Here is a 21,878-nt window from a genome sequence, read left to right as displayed (position 1 = left end):
CGATCCCTCACCACGACCGATCCCTCACCACGGCCGGTCCCTCACCACGGCCGGTCCCTCACCACGGCCGATCCCACACCACAACGGCCGATCCCTCACCACGGCCGATCCCTCACCACGGCCGGTCCCTCACCACGATCGATCCCACACCACCACGGCCGGTCCCTCACCACGGCCGATCCCACACCACCACGGCCGATCCCTCACCACGGCCGATCCCTCACCATTACCGATCCCTCACCACGACCGATCCCTCACCACGGCCGGTCCCTCACCACGGCCGATCCCTCACCACAGCCTATCCAGCATTCCCCCCTAGCGCCGGAGAGCCGGCCCGGCCCGGGGGCGGCCCCGCGCCCGCGCCTCAGCCCCGCCGCGCCCAGCGCCCTGCAGCGCCATGGCCCGCGAGGAGGCGGCGGTGGCCGGCGAGGAGGCGGCGGCGGGCGAGGGCGGCGGGCTGCTGATGGAGATCGTGGGCTCCCCGCTCAACCTGAGCCTGCTGGGCCTCTGCCTCTTCCTGCTCTACCAGATCCTGCGGGGCGAGCGGCCCGCCGCACCCGCGGGCGAGGCGGACCCGCCGCCGCTGCCCAAGATGAAGCGCCGCGACTTCACGCTGGAGCAGCTGCGGCCCTTCGACGGCGTGAGCGACCCGCGCATCCTCATGGCCGTCAACGGCAAAGTGTTCGACGTGACCCGCGCCAGGAAGTTCTACGGGCCCGGTGAGGCGGCGGCCGCGAGGCGGGGCGGGTCGGGGCCGGGGCTGGCCGGGGCTCGGCTGGTTCCCTCGGCGGGGATCGGCGCTCCTGCCCCAGCCCATCCCGGAGGTTTGGCAGCGGCCCGGCGTGCTCGCCGCCGGCAGGGCTGCGTGACCGGGGCCGCCGGGGCTCCACTCGGGCCCCGGAGTTGTAGAAACTCCGGCTTTGCCGGTTTTACGTTGTTTCATTATTCTCGGTGTTTTCCCACGGCGGGCTGCACCTACTGTAAGAGGTTGGGCGGCTTTGTCGGCCTGGGTTGCCTTCGCCTGATGGCAGGCAGCAGAAGCGAAGTTTTCTCTCAGTGTTGACATTCCATTCCCAGCTTTTAGTGGGTGTCACTCTATTGCATAATATTTATACTAAATACTTGGCAATTTAGATTAAACCGGCTTTCTATCAGGAGCATAGTTCAAACGTGCAAAGATTGAATAACCTATGCTCTCAGAGCAGCCAGTGATGAGGTGGGTGGGACTATGTGCGCCCTGCTGAAAGAGTTTTATCACCTCCACGAGGCCCTGGGGTTTTATTTTTATCAGACGGCTCACTGAGCCTTGCTGATTTGTACCAGGATCTGCCTGGCATAACCACTCTTGAGCTGTCCAGAGAGCCTGGGAGCTGCAGTAGTGAGCTGCCGGTGCTACTTAAGAGACAAGGAGGAAAATGCAGGAGACACCATCTTTTTGGAAGTGTTATCACTTACTACTTTTGGGCCAAACATAGATGAGACTGTCACTGAATGATGCCAGGCTGTCACTTTGCATTCTGCAGCAGTCAGGATGATAGGTACAGTGAAATAGATGTGCAGTTTTGTATTTGTGCAACTTAAAATCCAGTTGACATAAGGATCAGCTTTAGATGCTGCCTTCCTTGATGACAGTAAAAGCTGCCTGTTGCATCTGATTTGGTAGTTGCTGAATGGTTCATCACAATGTCTGGCTGGTTTGATTTTCATTTTAATGGAAAAGTAAGATTATTTTGATTAATTTAGGAAAAAGCATGCTCTGGAAGTTGGCATGTGCTCTACAATAACCAGAGTTCACATCTAACTTCTTTGAGCTCCTTTTAGAAGAACGTCGAATGTCTAGTTGAACATGCAATATCTCAATTTTTGGCTTGTCATGCAAGCAAGTTTATCATTAATGAAGTTTAGCAAGAGTTTATCTTGATGTCTCTTATCTGCTGTGAGTTTAATGTTTTGGTCATTTGAGTTCATCTTGCATTTTGTTTTAATAGATGTTTCCTCCAACTTGATAATTTCTAGTAGCTCCTCTATATTTTCTGTCCAGCCATCCTTTCATCTCAAGTCAGGAGTATCCATTAGAAAACTTTCATTTCACCCCAGACATAGAAATCCTTCCTCTGTTGCTTATTCTAAGGATGTGTGTCCCAGTCTGTATGCTCATCCTTACCCTGTTTTTATGTGCCATGCACCATTGTGTGGTTCATTGTCCTGATGTTTCAGCAAACCTCAGCATCTTTCTCCGTTATTTTGTTTCTTGTCTTCTTCCTCTGTTTTCTCTTATTACCAATTGGAATAAAACTTTAAAGCATTTCAGAAGCTTGAGGCACCTGATGCATGGCTCAGGGTAGAAACTCATCCTCTCTTTTAGTTTGGGGACTCTGATCCATGAAGGTAACACAGCTTCCATTACCTCTGCAATAATGCTGCTTATTTTTTTTATTTTAAAGAGGGCCCCTATGGGATTTTTGCTGGAAGAGATGCATCCCGAGGTCTTGCCACTTTCTGCCTGGATAAGGAGGCACTGAGGGATACCTACGATGACCTCTCTGATCTCAACGCCACACAGCAAGAGACCTTGAGGGACTGGGAGTCACAGTTCACTTGTAAGCCATTTTAAACCTATTTACAAAGAAGTAGTTAACTGGTAATAGGGGAAGCAGTAGTTAAAAGGCTGTAACCAGCTGGTAGCATCATACATTATATATATTTTTTTATATATATATATATCTGTGATGGAAATTGCATACACCAATAGCTAGTATAGTGGAAATAAAATGTGTTTTCTTTTTAAATCTAGCGTTGAAAGATTTACTATAACCAGCTACAATGGAGTTTTCTCCACATGATGCCATTAGAAGTTTCTGTCCTGACCTGAGGTGCCCCTACTATTTTGGCCCTCTTCCTGTTTTAATTAAGACTGTTAATTATGCCACACTGAATGGCTGTTTTATTATGCTAACAAGCTTGTTGCAGAAACCAGAACTGTGCTATCAAATGTATGACTTGAGCTAGTGTTAAAATCTACCTTTACACGTGTTGAGCATCAGGACTGACAGTGAAGTCCACTCTTTTTATTACTGTGTTCCTATTAAATATGGCAGATAGTTGCTTTAAATTGTTATAACAACATTGCTAGTCTGAAATACCTGAAATCAGTGGGTTCTTTTGCTTTGTTGAAGTTGGCAGATAGGCAACATAGCTCTCAGTCCTTACATGTTTTGGCATTTTTACATGCTCAAAAGGAGATATAAAATAAATCAGAGGCTTAATCACATAATCGGATAACAGACCCATCTCTATCTTTGGGAGAAATTATCTCCCTTCTGTCCTATTGAATATTTTTAATACACATTACAAAAAATAAAACCCCTTCCAGGTTGTGCATATGTGTGCACATATATGTGCATGTTTAATAGATGTGAATAGTCTAACAAAGCCTTTGGTTGAAAAACCAGCTTTGACACTGGCAAGAGAACATCTAATCCAGGATTCTGTTTCCTTGGCTGGGTAAGTCCCTCAGTTTGTGTTTGTTCCTCTTTTGGTTTAGGCAATAAAATGAGAGTTACATTCACTTCACATGATTCTTACGACATCAGTAATAGTAGTTCAGGTAGAAGTTTATTTTAGTTTTTCTTCTTTCCCCCAGTGTTTGGAACAAGTTCCTCAGAGCTGTTTTATTGAAATACAGCTATGCTGCTCATTCAGAAAACAGTTGGAAGAGTTTAAAAAGGTGTCTTTTCAGGGCAGAAAAATTACTTGGATTTTTTTTTTTCCCAGTTAAGTACCATCATGTTGGTAAGCTGCTGAAGGAGGGGGAGGAACCCACTGTGTACTCTGATGAAGACGAAAAAGATGCCCAGGATGCAAAGAAGGAGTAGATACTGCAGTGAGGAACAATCTATTCTTGAACCATAATGGATCATTTGTAACATTCCACTTCTGTTTCACAAGGTGCAGCAGCATCCAGGCTTACAAAAGGTCCAGAGGTACAGTGAATGGTTCCTTTTCAAATATTTCCTTTTCAAATTCAGTGGGAAGCTTCTGAAGGTCTATGATGTCTTCCTTTAAACCCACATAATAAGAAGTATGCATGACAAATGTCTGTGCAAAAGTAAACTGCAATTTTGGCAATAAAGGACTTTTTCTGCTATCACCATTTAGTGCAAAGTAGGTTGGAATCAAGTTTTTCATTACCAACCTATCACTGTGGAGACAAGCACATGACTCACTTCACATATGCAACACAAACACCACTAATTCTTCTTTTGTGTTAGCTTCTGCAGGATCTGGCAGATCTTACCTGGGTTGTAATTCCTTTAGAAAAGGGACTATATTTTGTTTGTCCACAAAGCATCATACTCATTTGTTGTGCGGTGTAATTCATTATTATGTAAAATAATTTGGCTTTCAATGCATTGCATTAGTGACTTACAGATGAAACACTTAACTGCTTTTAAAAAAGATTTAAGAATTTTTGTGAGGTTAAATCACTTTTAAGTATTTAATAAAGACTGATGAATGCTTGATGTATTCAACATGCATAATTCTGCATAGACTAATATTCTCTGTTCACTTTTAAAGCACATCTAGTGTTAAAACACTTCAAAACACACATAGTGTTGTAAAGGTTTAGACAATGAGTGGAACTAGGCATCCTTAAAGGTACACCACAGAGTGTAACTTGACTATTGTTCATTTGATTTTCTTATTAGCAAAAAGCTAATAAGTGTTAATGCAAGTGTTAATGGAATTATATTAAACATGGAAGGTTAGCTGCTCTTGATTCCTAGGCCTAAACAAACAAGAAGTTGCTGGTATGGCATGATTAGCAAGGGCTCTTGTACATGCACCTTTACTTAGCAGAAAAACATTACTGGTCAACATAACGTACATAAGTTTCCTCTGCAAAGTAAAACAGTGTGAGCTGTTTCTGCATTGAGGCCTTTGTTGGTTTGGAATGTTGCCATTAAAAGAAATGACACAATCTCATGCATAACCAGCAGTGCTATACCTGTGGACCTGACCTTTGAGTTGCTTTTTACTTACTTGCTCTCCTGGCTTACCTCTATGCCTAATTACTAGTTTTTTTCTAAGTGACCTGCCTCCTGCCAGAGAGGTCTGGGGAAATGGACATGACCAAGGAAAAACGTAAATGTTCATCATCCAAAATACTTCTGTAAAACTTTCTTAAAAATTCCAAGATAACTAATGATTTGCTGATCACTTGTGAACTTGTTTCCTGTCCAGGTGATTCTCTAGTGCACAATGTCCAGGGTGCCTGCCTGGTGTAGTTCCCTCATTTCATTTCTCTGACTCAGCTGTCTGGTTGATTCAATTTGGCAACGTGACCAAAATGATGAACTGAGTCCTGAGTAGGAAGGTGTAAACTAGGCAAAAGTGTTCAGAAGTAGAGTGTGTTGCACAACAGCAGCTTTCATAAACAAATTGACACAACATATTAAAGTGCCTGAGACCATCTGTGGTGAGAACAACTGACTCCCTCAGTCCCAACACTGTCCTGGGGTTTTCTTTTGGTTGCACTGGGCCTTCCAATGAAGAGTGAGGTTGTTTGAGCCAGAGCTGTGTAAAGTGGTACTGTATGAACTACCTGACAAAGGTCTAGAGACACACGTAGACCTTGTCATGACCTTTGTGTTGCTATTTTATTTTTAGAGACATTTATACTCTTTGCAAACTACTACTAATGGTTTACCTCAAATTGGAAATGTGCTTTTATTTGTTTAAGGCAAAAAATAAAATACTCTTGCATAATGGTGGAGTTTGTTTTTATTTACTGCAACCAAATGTTATATTTTATTATTATATTTAATACTCCCCTAATGTTTCACGTTTTATAAAGTCTTTCTCTGATGTGTCACATTATCCAATGCATAGAGTGAGTAAAATATGTTCTAATGGAATGCTTGTAAATGCAGTTTGCTAGTAAAATTTTAACAGAATATTAGATAGAGAACATGCTCTATTGCAGAAAAAAAAACCCAAGTAATTGTTAATGCTGAGCAAAAGCTGGAGCTTTGGAAGGCTGTGACCTACCCTTAAGTGGACCCAATCAGCTGACTGAAGTTACTCTGCAACATCTTCCGAGGAACTGAAAACTATTGTAAGGATTAATCTGTACATCAGAACACTATGCATCACAAAGAAAAGTAGCAACAAAAATGATGCAGAAAACATCAGGTTTTTTTTCATTCCGTAACACAGGACAAAGCTCATTGTTAATACTTCTTGGGGAGGAGGTATGATGCTTTGGTAAGACTGTTACTTTTTCAAGGAAAACAGAGAATTTCTTGTGGAAGGAGAAGCATGTCACAAAAGCTGCTCATAAAGCAGCAGGTACGGGTTTTACTTCTTTCCAAAGTGCTGAAGAAAATGGACTTAGCTTCTTTTGTAGTCTGTTAATTACAACTCGAACCCTTCCTTCAACAGTGACTGGCAGCAATGACTATGCAAAAAGAGCCATGCCAGGCAGCTTATCAGGCTGTACATTAACCAGACAAGACATGATGACCAATTCAAGGCAGAGAATGTCACTAATCTCCCTCATCTGACGTGTCCAACACCTGTCACAAAGATCTACTCCAGGACAAATCAAAACAATTGAGTCAGATCTTATTTTCAACCATACTTTTTACTGCTTTGTAAAATTCAGATATTCTTTCACCTGGACTTCACCTGCCTATAATCACCTTTATTAGCTCTTACTTCCTGCTGTTTCAGTTTAAAAAAAAATTCAGTATAGAATGCTTCTGTTGAAAATTATGTAAGGGGTTTTATGGAAGGTGAGGCACTTGTATGCATTGCCTGGAATCCCTGGATTAAGAAGAAAGGGCTTTATATCATAATTGCTGTATTGTATTTCAAGCAGATGGACTGGTTCAGGAATGGGCCTTGTGTATTACTGCTTTAAAACCAGCCTGTAGGATTTTGACTTCAGCATTCAGCACAAGGTACATACAACCCACAGGTCACATATTTTCAGTAACAAAGCATTGTTCAGCCCACTTCTCTTCATACCAACTCTATGAGAAGGCATTTTCACTCGTTCTGTACAGAAAATTAGACTTGATAGCAAGATCTGCAGTCTCAGGGCCCAACTTCATACATGTCAGAGTAAACAGTGTTTCCATAAAAAGCACCCAGCCTCTTGAACAGCAGCTGGGCACAACAGCAGGTTCAAACTGAAAGGTGTGAAATTATACCAGAAATGTTCCACATTTCCATTGCTGAACTATATAAATGCTACTTTTAATGCACCTTTTCATGTAATAAAATAAATGTTTTAATTGCCAAAACATTCTCTAACTTTCATATGGGGGATGTGACATTTATATCTATGACAACTAAAATTCAATCTACAAAGCCATGCATTTTAAAAGTTTTAAAGCAAGCTGTTACATGTATCTTTAAAGATTAGCCTTCAGGATAATAAAATCATATTAAGCAGGCCAGTGTATGAAAAGGTGGGGCTCATATTAAATGTGCTGACAGGAAAAAGAAATTCTTCCCTGTGAGCATGGCTGAGGCTGTGGCAGAGGTTGCCAGAAGAAACTGGATGCCCCATCCCTGGAAGTGTTCAGGACCAGGCTGGACACTGCTTGGAACAGTGTCCAAACTTGGAGCAATCCAAACCATTCTATGATTTTGTGAAAAGAAAAATTACTATTTAAACACCTGAAATCAGGTTCTAAATAATGTCAAATAGGAAACACAGAAGTTCTCTTTTGGTATGAAGATTACAACGATGTCTCACATTTTAAAGTGCATGCATATTTTATTAACTAACAGTGCTTTACAAGGAATGAGGACTTGGGAGACAAAGCAAATCCTCTATCAATTTCAGTCAATACAGGTGAAAACCTGAAGCAATTACAGAAATGGAGTATTTATTTGTTATTGGTTACTGTGACAGCATGTTGATAAAACACTGGAAGTTTACACTGAAGGAAATCTTTAGTTCCTTCTGCCCCAGATTAACAAAAAGAAATATTTCCTCACCTGTCACCAAAAGGCCTGTCTCATGGGAAATGGGTACTCATGGACACAAAACTGTGTATAGATTTACAGGGGGAAGTTTTGTTATCTTTAATCTGCAAATATTGCATAGAGAAAAAAACACCCTTGGTATGTCCCATCAGTGCAACTGAAAACATTTTACACAGTCAACAAATACAATAGTCCCTCTTCAGGATAACTGTATAAAATACTAAAGGGGAGACTTAAGAGGGCATAAAGGTTCTCCAAAATAGTCAGAGAATATTTCTGTCAAGAAAATAACATTTTTTTAGATAAAAGTAATAGATTAACAGTACTTTGAGTAGCAACCATTTATCATTCATGACCCTGAAAAGGCACTCAACATCTGAACATATGAACAGAAAGACTGATAAAACCTGGCTTAGAAGCCTGTAGGAATCACCAGTATTGAAGATGGGGGGGAAAACCTATCTACCACAAACAATTACAATTATTTTTTTTATTACTATTTATTAGAGCAGAAGTTACAAACATGGGTAAGATCTTATGTAATGAAGGCAACATTTTCACATTAACTTCGTCTACTGACATGTAATAAATAAAGCATAATAAAATGAAAGCTGTAATAATCAGTGTATTGAACTTCAAACTCAGTGCCTTGCTAAGGGACTTTGTCCAAAAGCAATTGTGGCTGTCTTCTAGATGTAGTCAGATGAATAAATATGGATATAAATCAAGCTCCTAGACTGCATTTTCCCATTTTTATCTACATGCAGCACAACTCTGACAACATTTCACAATTCCTCTGGAAAGCATTTGTAGGCAAACTCATACTAAACAGCTACCTCACTACATGTGCCTTCAAATTCTTGTGAATTGTAAGCCTGCATTTACATGGGGACTGTCAGCAGGCTGACAAGCACTGCCCTCTCATTATCTAACACCCAGAGCTTTGCTTAGACAACCATTCAGACTCCTGGAAGCACTACACTGAGCATAAGTTCAGTGAAATCCTCCCAAAAGCCAGCAAGTTTTCAGAAACACCTCTAGAGTAGTGAATAGTAAACAAAGGTTCTTCTAGTGTGGGTTTTACAGAAGATGGGACTTCCTTCACATTTGGAAATCTATTACTTCTCAAAATTGAGTATAAATATCCCCCACACCTTCCAGTCCCACCAATCTGACAGAGGAGACAATTCATATGCTTGTTCCAGGATTGACAATTAGGTTTTTTTCCCAATGACTCATTATTAGTAAATACTGTAATTTACATGATTCTCTGCATTCAATCAAAGTGTAATGCTCCAAGATCTCAGTCTGTGTCCCTTCAAGTTCTTTAGCCACTAGTCCATGAAAGTTTGTCCTGGCTCTGGGGAAAGTTTTGGTCCAAAAGTTATCCAAAAGGCAAACACAAATTCTGCTTCTGTGGCTCACTTCACCAGTTTGATATTCTAACCAAAGGAATTATGTAAGAAAAAAAAAAATCAAAAACCAACCCAGTAGTTCATACACCTTTTAATGATCAAAGGGCTTTGTTCTCCCACTTGTTTATAAAAACTTCAGAGCTATAATACAGTAGCTGTTCAGCATCCTCTTCTGGGCTCTCCTCCACAGAAATTATCTGAGAAGGGGTTTGTCTGAATTATCTCAAGAGGAAATAGAGGGCATCCTCTGACATCTGCATCCATCTCTCTTCTCAACATTAATTTCCTCTCATCTCCTGTAGATAAGAAAAAGTTACTTGAAACGAGTTTGTCAGGCAGGCAGGGTGGGAAAGGGAGGTGGCTGTGAGGGTAAGGCTGTAAAGGTATCAACTGGAAGTACAGTAAATTGTAAAAAAGACTCTAAGAACAGCCAGTAGCAATCCTGTATGAAAATCAGATTTATTTGAGCTATGTAAAAATTTATTCACCTGAGACAGTACTTCCTACACAGCTGTGCCACACATTGAACTGTCTATCAATGTTTTAGTTGGCTAAAGCATGTTGTTACCAGAATAATCACTAATTGGGCTAATGCCCAGGACAGATACTGTGCTACCCAGTTCATTAGACAAATGTTACTCTTGAGCTGCAGCTGTGTTTCAGAGCTAAACTGAACAAACAGTTACTTGCAGAGAAGTTGCACTGGGTTTTTTTTATGCCATGCTTATACCTTTTAAAACCAAAAACCATTCATCACTGTAAGAACTCTGGCAACGTCACCTGCCACAGCCCTGTCAAATTCAGTCCCCTCAGCTGTGGTGTCCCCCTCTCTCACCTCTCCTCTGGGGAGTCTCCTGAAGGGGTGAGCCACCATCAGGGGTAACATCTGGTGCTGCCACAGAGGTGTGATGTGTCTTGAATTTCACTTTTTTGTGCAACATTTTCTTACATTTTCTCTGTATCTTTCTGAGCGACTCCAGCTGCATGCAACTGTCCGTCTCTGAAAAGCCACATTCATCAGATAAAAGATTAGAAGAAAGCTTTTTTCGCTTTTTCTTCATTTTATGAGCATTTTTCTCCTTTTCCCTGGATTGTCTCTCACTTTTCTTTCCTTCATATCTTAATTTACTACTAGACCTCTTGCATGACTTTTTAAGTTTACGTTCACACTGCCTTGCCAAGCCCTCATGGACAGAATTAGAACAGGAGTTATATTGGCTGATTTCCTTCTCTTGGCCTTCCAGAGCTACATTTTTAGGGTAAACCAGTAATTCTCTTTCCCCAGCTCTTGCAGACAAGCACCCTTTATTACAACTGCTGTAAATTTCTTCATACCTTCTTTCTGCTCTCTTCACTGAGCCGCCACATGCCTCTCTAAAGTACTCAGAATCACTGATCTCTTCCAACAAATCCTTTAATCTGCAAGCAGATCTACATGTTCCATATGGTACAGTGCCTTCATCTCTACCATGTTCTTGTTTGAATTCCTCATTATGAGTAACAGTAGTGCACTCCAAAGAATGATTCAGTCCAGCATGTGGTACATTATCAACAGTGAGTGAGTCATTCCTCTGCACCTGCAGCTTTTTTACAAGCTTGCCCCCATGGACCTTGCTTTCTAACACTTTGTCTGTTGACTCAAGTTCCCCAAGAGTGATCACCAGCCTATAATTACTATCACTACTACAATTTCTCTTGTGGAGGTTCTGTACAGGACTCAATTCTCTGAAGTGCTGACCATGTTGGCTACTCAAGCTGGTGTCAAACCCACTACCATCATCAGACACCACTCGCTTCCACCGGGACTTGTTCACAGTGGTTTTTGGCTCTAAGCAAACACGTGCATAGTGTGGTGTCTGATAGTAGTTCAGCAAATAATGGATGAATTCATCAGTCTCATAAACCTTTTGCTTTCTGCAGTCATCTTCCTCAGACACTGTCTGCGTGTGAACTGCATCCCGTGCAGGGCGGTGCCTTCCAGGGAGAGGCTCGATGACCCTGCCGTCCTGGGTGACCGTGATCAGCAAAGGCGCGCGGCCTCGGCGGGAGGAGCTGCTCACATCTCTGCCAGGCTCGCCGTCAGAGCTGGGGGCTGCAGGGGGATCATTTGAAATTGTCCTGACTATGTGACAAGCAGGTGCATGGAAGTTCCTCACATCTCCTTCCTCACAGCATAAAGCACTACCTTTGTGGGTTAACGGGCACTTCAACTCCTTACGCTTCAGCTCTTTGTGCGTACGATAAAGGGAGTTAATCAGCTCCTGCTGAATGTCTTTAAATGCTGTTTCAGAAAATGAATTGTCCTTCTTTACACCCAGTGAGGGATCCACTTTTTGACTTGCCAACTGCGGAACCAAGAAAATAGGAATTTATTTAACACATCATGTTCATAATCAAGAAGGCAATGTCAGATGTAATGGGGCCCTAAAATTCACACAGAATGCCAAGGGTAGCCTCTGACTTCAACTCATAGTAAATTACAGTCCTTTAGAAATCTTTTGCATTAAGGATTGATAAAAATACACACTTACTAAAAACTGCAAGCAAATTTTTCTTTGCAAATAGTGGAGACAGAGGCATAGTAGAAAATAAAACCCCTGTTTTCATTTGAAACCTTTTTTGCCTAAAGCACCAAATTAAACTTGCAAACATTAATCTGTGTGCAAAACACTCAAATTTTTATCAGTTCTCTGCTGACTTTCTCAAGACATTATCTGAATTAAATAAGCCTGGTAATGAGTGCTGGCCAAGAAAAAAGAAGAGGCTATTAGAAATCCAACAGGTATAATCTGCCAGTTTAGTTCAGTCACTTGTAAACCTGAGACTAAAACAAGCAGAGAGAGCATCACTTATGTCCCCACTCTAAAATTCCTTGCTTGCAACACTGGATCAAGTCTAATAGAGTTAAAACAGCCTTTCCAGCCCTATTTTTTACTCAGTTAAGACAAGGTCTTGAAAAAGCACCAAGGCAAAGTTTCTGGGTGAAAATGCACTATGTTTGCTCTCAGGGCAAGACTGAGAGCAGATTGTCACAAGACATGGACCTCAGGCCTTCTCAGTGATCAGTCAGCCCCAGAGCAGTCTTCTGAATAGCATCAAGATATCAAAAGTCTAGTGAATTATTCAAGCTCTAATAGATATCCTTAAAAGCTTAAAATATGTTTTAAAATAGTCTTACTTTCACACGCTTTAACAGCACTGTAAGCAGTCTGACAGACTCCACTCTTCTCTGAGCTAGCAGGGATTTCCTTTCTTCCCATTCAGGCATATTCTCTGGCCAGTGCTGTTCTTCAGCCGGTGCCTTCTGCTGCTTTGGGGGATGTTCCTCATCTCCATCTATCTGCCTCTCTTCTCTCCTCTCGCGCTTAGCTTTCCTTTTTCTCTCTTGAACTTCTTTCCATCACCACGTCTTTTTCTAGGTAATTATCAATATGGGACAATTTAGATGACACTTGTTTTATATTTTACATCCTGGGGAATTGGATGTAAGTCTTTGAAGCACTAATAATAAGCAAACAGTCATCAAGAATCACATGTGGCTAACAGGGAATGTCCTTTGCTTAAGTAACATGTTTAAAAAAAACCAAAACATAAATTACACACACCCAACTGATCCCCACAATTAGAAAGCTGTCTCTTCAAACAGTCTGTACTCTTGGGTTTTCTTTATAAGCACTGCCAAGACAACAGCATCACATGATTGTTTGTCCCCAAGGACACAACTAGAGACTAATCATTTGGATCTAATTCTTAAATTAACAAATCTCCCCTACAGATTAGCATGAGGGTCCTGTTTAAGAGGTATTACAAGAGTAATTCAGGGGTTATCACTGAGCAAGGCTTACCCAGAGCCAAGGCCTTTTCTGCTCCTCACTCACCCTACCAGTGAGGAGGCTGGCAATGAACAAGGAGCTGGGAGGGGACACAGCCAGGACAGCTGATCCCAGCTGACCCAGAGAATATCCCAGACCATCTGGCCTCATGCTCAGCAATAAAGCCAGAGAAGGAGGAGGAGGAGGAGGAAGGGGAGCACTTGGAGTGATGGTGTCTGTCTTCCCAAGTCACTGTTATGTGGGGTGGAGCCCTGCTGTCCTGGGGAAGTGGGGAATTAATTCCTTGGTGTGCTTTCCTTGTGTACATGGCCTCTGCTTTACCTATGAAACTGATTTGATCTCAACCTTCAGTTTTCTCACTTTTACCTTTGTGATTCTCCTCCCATCCCACTGGGGTGAGGGGGAGGGATTGAGCAGCTGCTGTAGCACTTAATTACCAGCTGGGGTTAAACCTCAACAGGCTATCATCACTTTTGGAAACTTTGCCCTGTAGGAAGTAGCTCTACCATATAATCAACGTGACACATCACCAAAACCTCCAGAAAACTCAAGGAACTGTGTTCACACAAATGAGTGTTTAAAAACAATTTTTAAGAAGTATTTGAATAAGGAAGAATTAGCAATGCAAACATAGCAGTGCTTCTAGAGACCTAGCATTAGATTCACTATGCTCTGCATTCTAAGTGGTTGTTTTTTCAACATGATTGATTACTCATGACAGTTTAGGATGCCATCCAAACACATTATCTAAAGAATTAAAACTTCAATATACTACTATTACTCATATGCAAAATTAAGAACACTGCACTAAAGATATCAACATTAAAAATGGGTAAAGACAGAAAAGTATTAATTTCATAGCCTTGGACTTTCCAGTCAACTGGGAGGTACTGAGAAATGTACATCACATTAATTTTATTTCAGGGCACAAGAGCATTGATTTAAGATGTTGCAGCATAGAGCAATACAAAAAGCCCACATGCAGAACCTTAAGGAATCAATCCTCAGAACAATTTGAGAGCAACAGCTCTCTGATTTCACTGTAGGCCCACAGAATCATAGAATAATCCAATCTGAAAGAGACCTTGGCAGATCTCCAGTCCAACCTTTCTCATAATCCAGACCCCTGCATCTGATGCCTCACATGCAGAATTATCATTATGGTTTTCTTTCCAGTATATAAATTAACAACTACATAGGATTGTTTCAATTTCTCCAACTCCTGCATTCTCAAACCTGGATTTTTACACAGCCACTATTCCTGTATCTTACTTGGTGTGAGGAAGTGTAACAAATCTCAAGAAAATGGGACATTCTCTAAAAATATACTCTCACCTTTCAACCCCCTCTCTTTTTTTCCCCCTTTTTCAAATGTGCTCCTGTTCTTGCAGCTTTAATCTTTCCAGGCTTCTCTGTCTTATGGCTCCTTCACTAAAAACGTCTGGTTTGTTTTAAAAGCCACCGGCCACAGAAGAAGCAGAATCAGACTTAGCAGCCCAGTTTGCTGTGTATTTGTACAAACACAGCCTGCTGAGCAAATGAGAGACCCCAGGTGACACCAAAACACCACTACACTCCTGAGAATGCCTCTCTCAACCCTGGCATAGCAGAACTCCTGAAGTTCATTCTGGGTTGTCAATCAAGCTCAAACACCCCTCTCTCAAATGTCTCCTCCTGCTGTGACATCAGGGCTCACAAAGTGCCATCATATCTTTGAGCAAACCCGTTCCTGGTGGGCTCTTCTGGGGACTCAAAGTTCTGCATGTTCAGCACAGCATTCCTAGTTGCAGGAGTCATGCAGATCTGCCAAACTAGAGTTCACTGACTCTGAGAGCAACATATTTTGGATCAAATGCTTGTTTGCTTGCTTAAAAATTCATGGATTCTGTTGATGTAGGGATAATTCAGGGTCACAGTTTAGAAATTACCAGCTGGGAGAAAAAAATGAAACAGGGTACTCCTTAATAAGTGCTTATGGAGGTAAATCATAGGCTGCTGAAATTAAGCTTACAGGTTGCACATTTTCTTTTATAATGCCACACTAGGCATAACACTTCAGAGGATTCATCTCTCAATATACTTAAACAAAAAGGTACAGAGATGAGAATAGGTACCGTTTTCTAGCCAATAATCACCAGGCAGCTGCTGCACCTACTTCATATTTAACAGCAAGAAACTAAGTATCTTTCAGAGTCTCATCAGTTCCTGACATCATCTCCCAGTTTCAATGCCAACTACACTGAAAACATTGACAACCTTCAGCTTACCAGAGTAAATTTTCAGGAAATCTAAACAGTATAAGGCTGGGTTTGATTACAGGAGTGAAGTTCAGACACCCGAACTCCATGTATCACTATGCCTACATCTAGTACAAACAGAATAGTCACACAGGGGTTTTTTTGCCACTCACATGGTTAATTGCACAAGAAGTTTACAGAGAGGCTTCCACTGGTTATCAAGGACTTTTCAGGCCTAAATTCAAGGAAAAAGAAACAGAAGTTGGCAATCCACCATCTGTGCCAGTTTCTTCCACAAAGGCTCAGCACCTAGTAAAGCTCAAGTAAAGCTTAGTGTATTTTAATGCTGTCCATATGCTGTATTTTTATTTTATAGACTCCATTTTAATAAATACAGACAAAATCAAATTGAGGAGAAAAGATACATAAACAAAGAGAATTGCAAGAGTGCCGCATAAAAACTTCCACTGAAGAAACACAACAAAAAAGTTTGTAAGATGGTTTTCACAAGTTAACTATACTGTTATTACTTGAAAAATGCCTGTTTGCTTTTAACATGGGAATGTACAAGGGAAGACAAGCACAGAAACTGTTTGATAAAAGAGGGTGACTACACTTTTTGAAAATGATGAAGAAAAAACCACACGTATGTACTGAGAAAAAACTAGTCCAATTAACATTAACATAAAACAACCAGGAATCTCTGGAAGCAGCAGCTACAGCACAGACTGCAGCACTGAATCACACCTCTTAGGGAACTGCAGCCCAGTGCACTCAGAATTAACTGTAAGTTTGTCAGGCAAGGCTGAATCTCTCAGGATTAATCTCTGCACACAGCTGTGTATGTACAGACACACCTCCAGTGTCTCATATAAGCAAAGCAGATACACAAAGCACTTTCTACAAAACCGAAGCACTGAGTAATCTCTAGAGTCCTTTCTGCCCACTGTGCATTAAGATAAAGAGCTTCCTAAAGATTTCCACCAAGTAAGTGCCAACCAAACTTCTGCCACCCCACTAAGATTTGTGGTGCAGCAGGTTAAAACATCCAGGACTCTGCTGTTACAACCTGCAGAGAAATGACTGTCAAACCTGCAGACCACCTGGTGTACACAAAATCCTGCTCTGTTTTGCAAGTACATCATCTGTTAAACCAACTGATATATTATCCTGCCCTTGAAAATCTTCTTTCACATATATCCTTGCACCATCACAGCTGCAACCATCTCCCTACTACTGCAATAAATCACCTAAAAGCCCCAAACTCTCTTCGTAGAGCTGAGTAAGCTACAGTGGTTTGCTAGTGCACACCATTACCCCTGCTCTTCCCCCCTTGTGCTCATAGCCAGGAGCTCTTCAAGCATCAGAAATTTATTTCTCTCTACATAACTGTGAACAAGGCATAGAATTATTTACTGGCTGACCCACCGAACTGCTGCTCAGCAGCATGGCCTTTTGGAAGTAACCCTGACATATCAACAAGCCACCACCTTAACTGCTGCAACTGACAAATCACAAGGAATTTGACTTTCAACCCCTTTATCAAATTATTATTTCCTTTTGGCCATTCTGCCATGGTAAAAACATTTGGAACACATCTGCCCTTGCACTAGGATTTACTACAATAACTGAAGGCTGAACTGTCCTTATCTTACAACACCCTAAACTGTGTCACCTAAGTTCATACTTTAAAACAAACTTACACTTCTGGGAAAAATTAACAGCCTGGCAATATCTAACCTGAAACACTCACATAGTGCACCTGAGCAACATGCAAGTAGCAGGAATAATTGTTCCAAAGGCACCCCTCACATTTGCTCACTGTCCTGCTACATCAAACAGCTCTTACCATCCCCAGCTGGTCATTCATGCCAGGCCCTGGGCCATCACAACAGTTTCAGAGACCATATCATCCACCAGGTCAGGATAAAGGGTTATCTTAAAGAGGGGGTGGGGAAATCATATTTTCCTAGGTTACTTTTCATGCTCTCACGGACAGTGTAGCCCCTGAGCAGTCCCACCAGCAGAGGTGAAAGCAAGCTCAAGGCAGAGGTAATATTTGAATTCTGCAGAGGCGAGTATGTAGGAGCACTATAAGCTAATGTAATGTGGCAACTGTATGTATTGATCCCCAGCAGCAGAGTTTATCATGCAGGGGAAAAAAGCTGGAGCCACTTAGCCTGGAGAAAGAGAGGCTGGAGGGACCTTATGGCTCTCTACAACCACCTGAAAGGAGGCTGGACCCAGGTGGGGGTCGGTCACCCCTCTGAAGTAATGTGAGGGGAAATGGCCTCACATTACACCAGAGGAGGTTTAGACTGGATATCAGGAAAAAGTTCTCCACTGAAATGGTGATCAGGCACTGGAAGAGGCTGGAAACACCATCCCTGGAAGCTTCAAATGGTTTGTGGCTATGGCACTTGGGGACGTGGTTTAGCAGTAAACACAGTAAATGCTACTGGTTAGACTCAGATCTTAGAGGGCTTTTCCAACGCCAGTGATTCTATGACAAGCACCCGAAAATCACTTGGAGAAGTTTAAAGAAGAGCTTTAAACTGATTTTTAACAAATTAGCTTATCCAGCCTATGGATTTGCATATTATCAGCCTATTTGCATTTGCCCTATGCAAAATTAACTGAAAAGGAGCGATGATCAGAAGCGCCGCTTCTCTCATGACTATTGCAATAAAGGAGCGCTTTGAAGCCAACACTCCCAGCACCGCTGTGCTCCACGCTGAGGATAAAGCAAACCCCAGCCCGATGGATGGAGCCACCGAAGGCCGCGGACCCCGAGCTCCGGCCGAGGGCAGCCCGGCGGGCAGGGCCCAGCCCTCGGCGGCTTCGGCGGGAGCACCGGGGGCCCGGCTGGGCTGCGAGCCCGGGCAGGTGCGGACCCAGCTCGGCAGCAGCCGGGCCGGGCGGCCTACGCGGCCTCGCTGCAGCCGCCTGCTGCCGCCGCTTCGGCCTGTGCGCATCCTGCGTGTGCCTTGTGGTAACAATAAGCCGAAAAGTTACTCCTCGGAGCTGGCTCGCTTGGTTGTGGTGCGATACCGTGTTTTCCTTTGTCCCGTAGCAAAGGTAGTTCATCCATCAGTGCTCACGAGTGGTGTGTGAGGGTTTATGCCACCTGACTCTGCAGGTACAGCTGTCAGCTCCCAATGGTGCGGTGCTCGCCCTTGTGCTGCTGATGGTACAGTCCCCACTTCCTTGGTTGTTCTGAATTTAGCATCCCCGAGGGGACTCAAGGTAGGGTAGTCATTTTATAAAATACTCCCTCAGATTTCAGTTTGGTTTTTTTGTCTCTTGCGGTATTCTAGATGCAATTGTACAACCTTATATATATATATATGTATATACACACACACACACACCTTTTATATCCTTCATCCACCTTGTTCAAAACAGACACTTTCCCTCTCCTGGATGAATACAGTGGTGACCAGGATGCCATTTCCACTCTGCAATGTCCAATTGCTATGTTTGCAATCACAACCCTAGACCAATGGGTACACATATATTTACTGTGGGAGTGTGTTTCTGTTTTGTGTGCCTAAAAGCAGGTCTGTGTTTCCTCACTGTAGGAACGGACAGGACAAAGATACTATGTTTACCCTCTAATTGTTGTTCTGGTCTGGGTGCCTTCTGCACAGTTGTTGCTTCTTTTTCTTCAGCTTCTATGCTGACATTTGTTTGAGTGGTTTTTATCTTAAAATTGTGCTTTGGTGATACAAATTTCCAATATATTCTAAGTTATGTGATGTTTGTTTTCCTTCTGCATAATTTTTCCAAACCCAAACAGCCAAACTGGCATTTGAGATCACTTTGCAGCAGCAGGGTCATTGTATTCCCCCACTGCTTTTCCAAACCTACAAGCTGAGAAACTTTAATGTTTTATCTCTTGAATAAAAGGTTTCATGCAGCCATACAAAGCTATTTCTTTCAAGATCTGACGTTGTGCCCCCTAGATGCAGGAAACCAGTTCCTTGCCTGTAATTAAGCAAATTATGTGTCAACACAATCTATTTTATATTCTGTATTTCAGGGACCACTGTAAACTGTGGTCTTTTGCCATTGTGGAGTATCCTGCCTGCTGGGATTGAGCACAGAGCTGGGGCAGTGTGGAGGGCTCCTCTGGGAAAGGAGTCAGGGAATGCCAGAGCAACATCACAACCAAAAGAGTTTGCTTTAAAGCCTGGCAACCAGGGCACACAAACTTCTCTGGAAGCTTCAGGATTAGGCTGGGGAGGAAGATGGTTGGAAGAACACAAAGCTTGTTTTAATACATAAAAGCTTGTTTAAATACATAAAAGGAATACTCTTGGCTGTGTTTCTGCTTGTGGCTTGGTAATGTCATTCCAGAAATTACATCTGAATGTTACATACTGCTCAAGCAATTTTAAAGCTAAGACGACTTTCCTCATTGAGAATACAAGTATAGATCCACTGCCTGTAGGTTGTACAGTCTGTAGGAAAACACAAACCTCAGAGTTGTATTTAGTTTTGAAATAGAAAATTGAAACCTGTTCCAAGGGACGGTAAGAAAACTCACATAGTTTTGTTTCATAAATAACAATGATATAACATTGCTTGTATGTATTGTAGTGGGTGATTAGGAAGGAAGGAAGGAAGGAAGGAAGGAAGGAAGGAAGGAAGGAAACTACCTTAACCATCATCTAATTCCAACTCTCCTGCCATGGGCACAGACACTTTCCACTGGATCAGGTTGCTCAAAGCTCTATCCAGCCCTATCCAATTTTTTAATATATGACTGGTTTTATTTTGGCAGGCCCCTTTACAAAGGAGAAAAAAATAACAATAGACTCCCACCAACCACCTCCTTATCCAAGGATTGCTGCAGGAGGCTGAGGTGAACTGGTGATTCATTTTATCTGCCAGAACAAGTATGGAAAAACTTGCCCCAAAATGAGTAATGGAAATAGGAAGACTGTATGGAAAATTCCAATGCTCAGTAAGAATCTTAAGTTGAGGTTTGTCTTGTACAGATGAGCAACAAAAGAAAAAACCTGGAAGAAATATCACCCTTTTCTTTGAAATCTTGAAGTAACATTTGAAATCTTCTGTTTCCAAGCACTAATCATGCATAGCAATTTATACCTATTTATTGCTGTTTTTCTCGTCCTTGATGGTTAAATGCTTTCTTCTCACCAAGAAAGTACAACACCATAAATAGCCGAGTTCCTGGAGAGAGATGCAATTCCAGAGAGATGTCTTTTAGCTCTTTTATTGATCTAGAAATAGTCCATTGGATCAGCAGCAGAGCATGCTTGCCAGAGGCAGACTGAGTCATCTGACACTGTTCTGTTGGTTGCACTGTAAGATACTGAACATAGCTTTCAGTTTGACTGGAATTAATTTTTTGGTTTGTTGGCTTGCAGGGTTTTGGTTGGTTGTTTTGTTTTGTTTTGGTTTGGTTTGGTTTTTTTTTTTTTTTTTTTTGTTTTGGTTTTTTTTATGGGGGGGGGGGTTTTGGTTTGGTTGTTTGGGGTTTTTTGTTACAAGAAACAGAACATCCTGTTTTGGAGCAATCTCTGCTACTACCTCCGTACTGGCTGTTATCTCCTCATTCCACAGATTCTGGTTTCAACTTGTATCTCCTTTCCACCTTCGTCTCTCCCCTCCCTGTGCCTTTTTTTTTTTCCTCTGGCAGCACGTCAAGAGAACCTGAACTAACTGACCTCATAAATCTTACTAATGATGATCACTCAGTTACTCAGTTCCACATCAACACAGAGTGCTCCAGGAGCAGAACGCGGTGTTTTTGTGTAGCCATGCCATTGCCGCATGCGCTCCTGTGGAAAAACATTTAATTGTAAAGAGAAAGGTGTGCATTCGCTCCTGTGGAAATACATTTAATTGTAAAAAGAAAGGTGTGCATTCACTCTCTGTAGAAATACATTTAATTGTAAAGAGAATGGCGTGCATTCGCTCCTGTGGAAATACATTTAATTGTAGAGATAGGTGAGCATTCACTCCTGTGGAAAACATTTAATTGTAAAGAGATAGGTGAGCATTCACTCCTCTGGAAAACATTTAATTGTAAAGAAAAAGGTGAGCATTCACTCCTGTGGAAATACATTTAATTGTAACGAGAAAGGTGTGCATTCGCTCCCTGTGGAAAGAGGTTTAATTGTGAGGGGTGTATCCTGAGTGCAGCTGGGTCACTGTTGCGAGGGGCTTTTCCCCAGCTCCAGAAATGCAGTAATGCAACAATCCATGAGTTCGGGGGCGAGCAGGGGTAGGGGCACAGCGGGCAGCGCCGCTCCGCTCCGGCCCTGCCCCCGCTCCGCTCCGGGTTTTCCGTCCGCCTCCCCAGCGCGCTCCCGGGGCGCGCGGAGCCCCGCGCCACAGCGCCCCCTGGCGGCGGAGGCGGG

General features: G+C 42.4%; 3 protein-coding genes across 7 annotated transcripts in view; 2 read left to right on the top strand and 1 right to left on the bottom strand.

Annotated features, from left to right (window-relative positions):
- The first annotated feature begins 375 nt into the window (after positions 1–375).
- Positions 376–5,769, top strand: PGRMC1 (progesterone receptor membrane component 1). The gene is made up of 3 exons (XM_039717359.1): positions 376–719; positions 2,445–2,600; positions 3,775–5,769. The coding sequence occupies exons 1-3, from the start codon at positions 398–400 to the stop codon at positions 3,873–3,875; spliced, it is 579 nt and encodes a 192-aa protein (XP_039573293.1). The 5' UTR covers positions 376–397; the 3' UTR covers positions 3,876–5,769.
- Positions 5,770–7,769: 2,000 nt separating this feature from the next.
- On the bottom strand, positions 7,770–16,271 carry LOC120506148 (A-kinase anchor protein 17B). Of its 5 annotated transcripts, none has more exons than XR_005628441.1 (5): positions 15,660–16,254; positions 12,595–12,831; positions 11,321–11,761; positions 10,252–10,416; positions 7,770–9,712 (listed from the first exon to the last, which is right to left on the bottom strand). XR_005628441.1 is itself a non-coding variant. In XM_039717358.1 (5 exons), exons 2-4 carry the CDS (start codon positions 12,682–12,684, stop codon positions 10,362–10,364), a joined length of 1,155 nt encoding a protein of 384 aa, XP_039573292.1. In that variant the 5' UTR covers positions 12,685–12,831; positions 15,660–16,271; the 3' UTR covers positions 7,770–9,712; positions 10,252–10,361. The 5 variants fall into 5 exon arrangements, 4 of the variants coding, with proteins under 4 accessions (XP_039573292.1, XP_039573291.1, XP_039573288.1 ...); XM_039717358.1 differs by having other exon boundaries at positions 10,752–11,761; positions 15,660–16,271; XM_039717357.1 differs by having other exon boundaries at positions 10,252–11,508; positions 11,602–11,761; positions 15,660–16,269.
- A 5,589-nt stretch (positions 16,272–21,860) lies between these two features.
- Positions 21,861–21,878, top strand: part of SLC25A43 (solute carrier family 25 member 43) — a 17,596-nt gene continuing 17,578 nt past the window's right edge. Inside the window, exon 1 of the mRNA XM_039717257.1 lies at positions 21,861–21,878. This exon is cut by the window's right edge and continues 344 nt beyond it. The gene's annotated coding sequence lies outside the window, so the exon portion shown is untranslated.

The sequence above is a fragment of the Passer montanus genome, unplaced genomic scaffold (assembly GCF_014805655.1).
Source record: "Passer montanus isolate IOZ18808 unplaced genomic scaffold, ASM1480565v1 scaffold38, whole genome shotgun sequence".
Taxonomy (NCBI): Eukaryota; Metazoa; Chordata; class Aves; order Passeriformes; family Passeridae; genus Passer; species Passer montanus.
The sequence above is the reverse complement of the archived record's forward strand: the minus strand, read 5'-3'. Positions and strand labels throughout refer to the sequence as shown.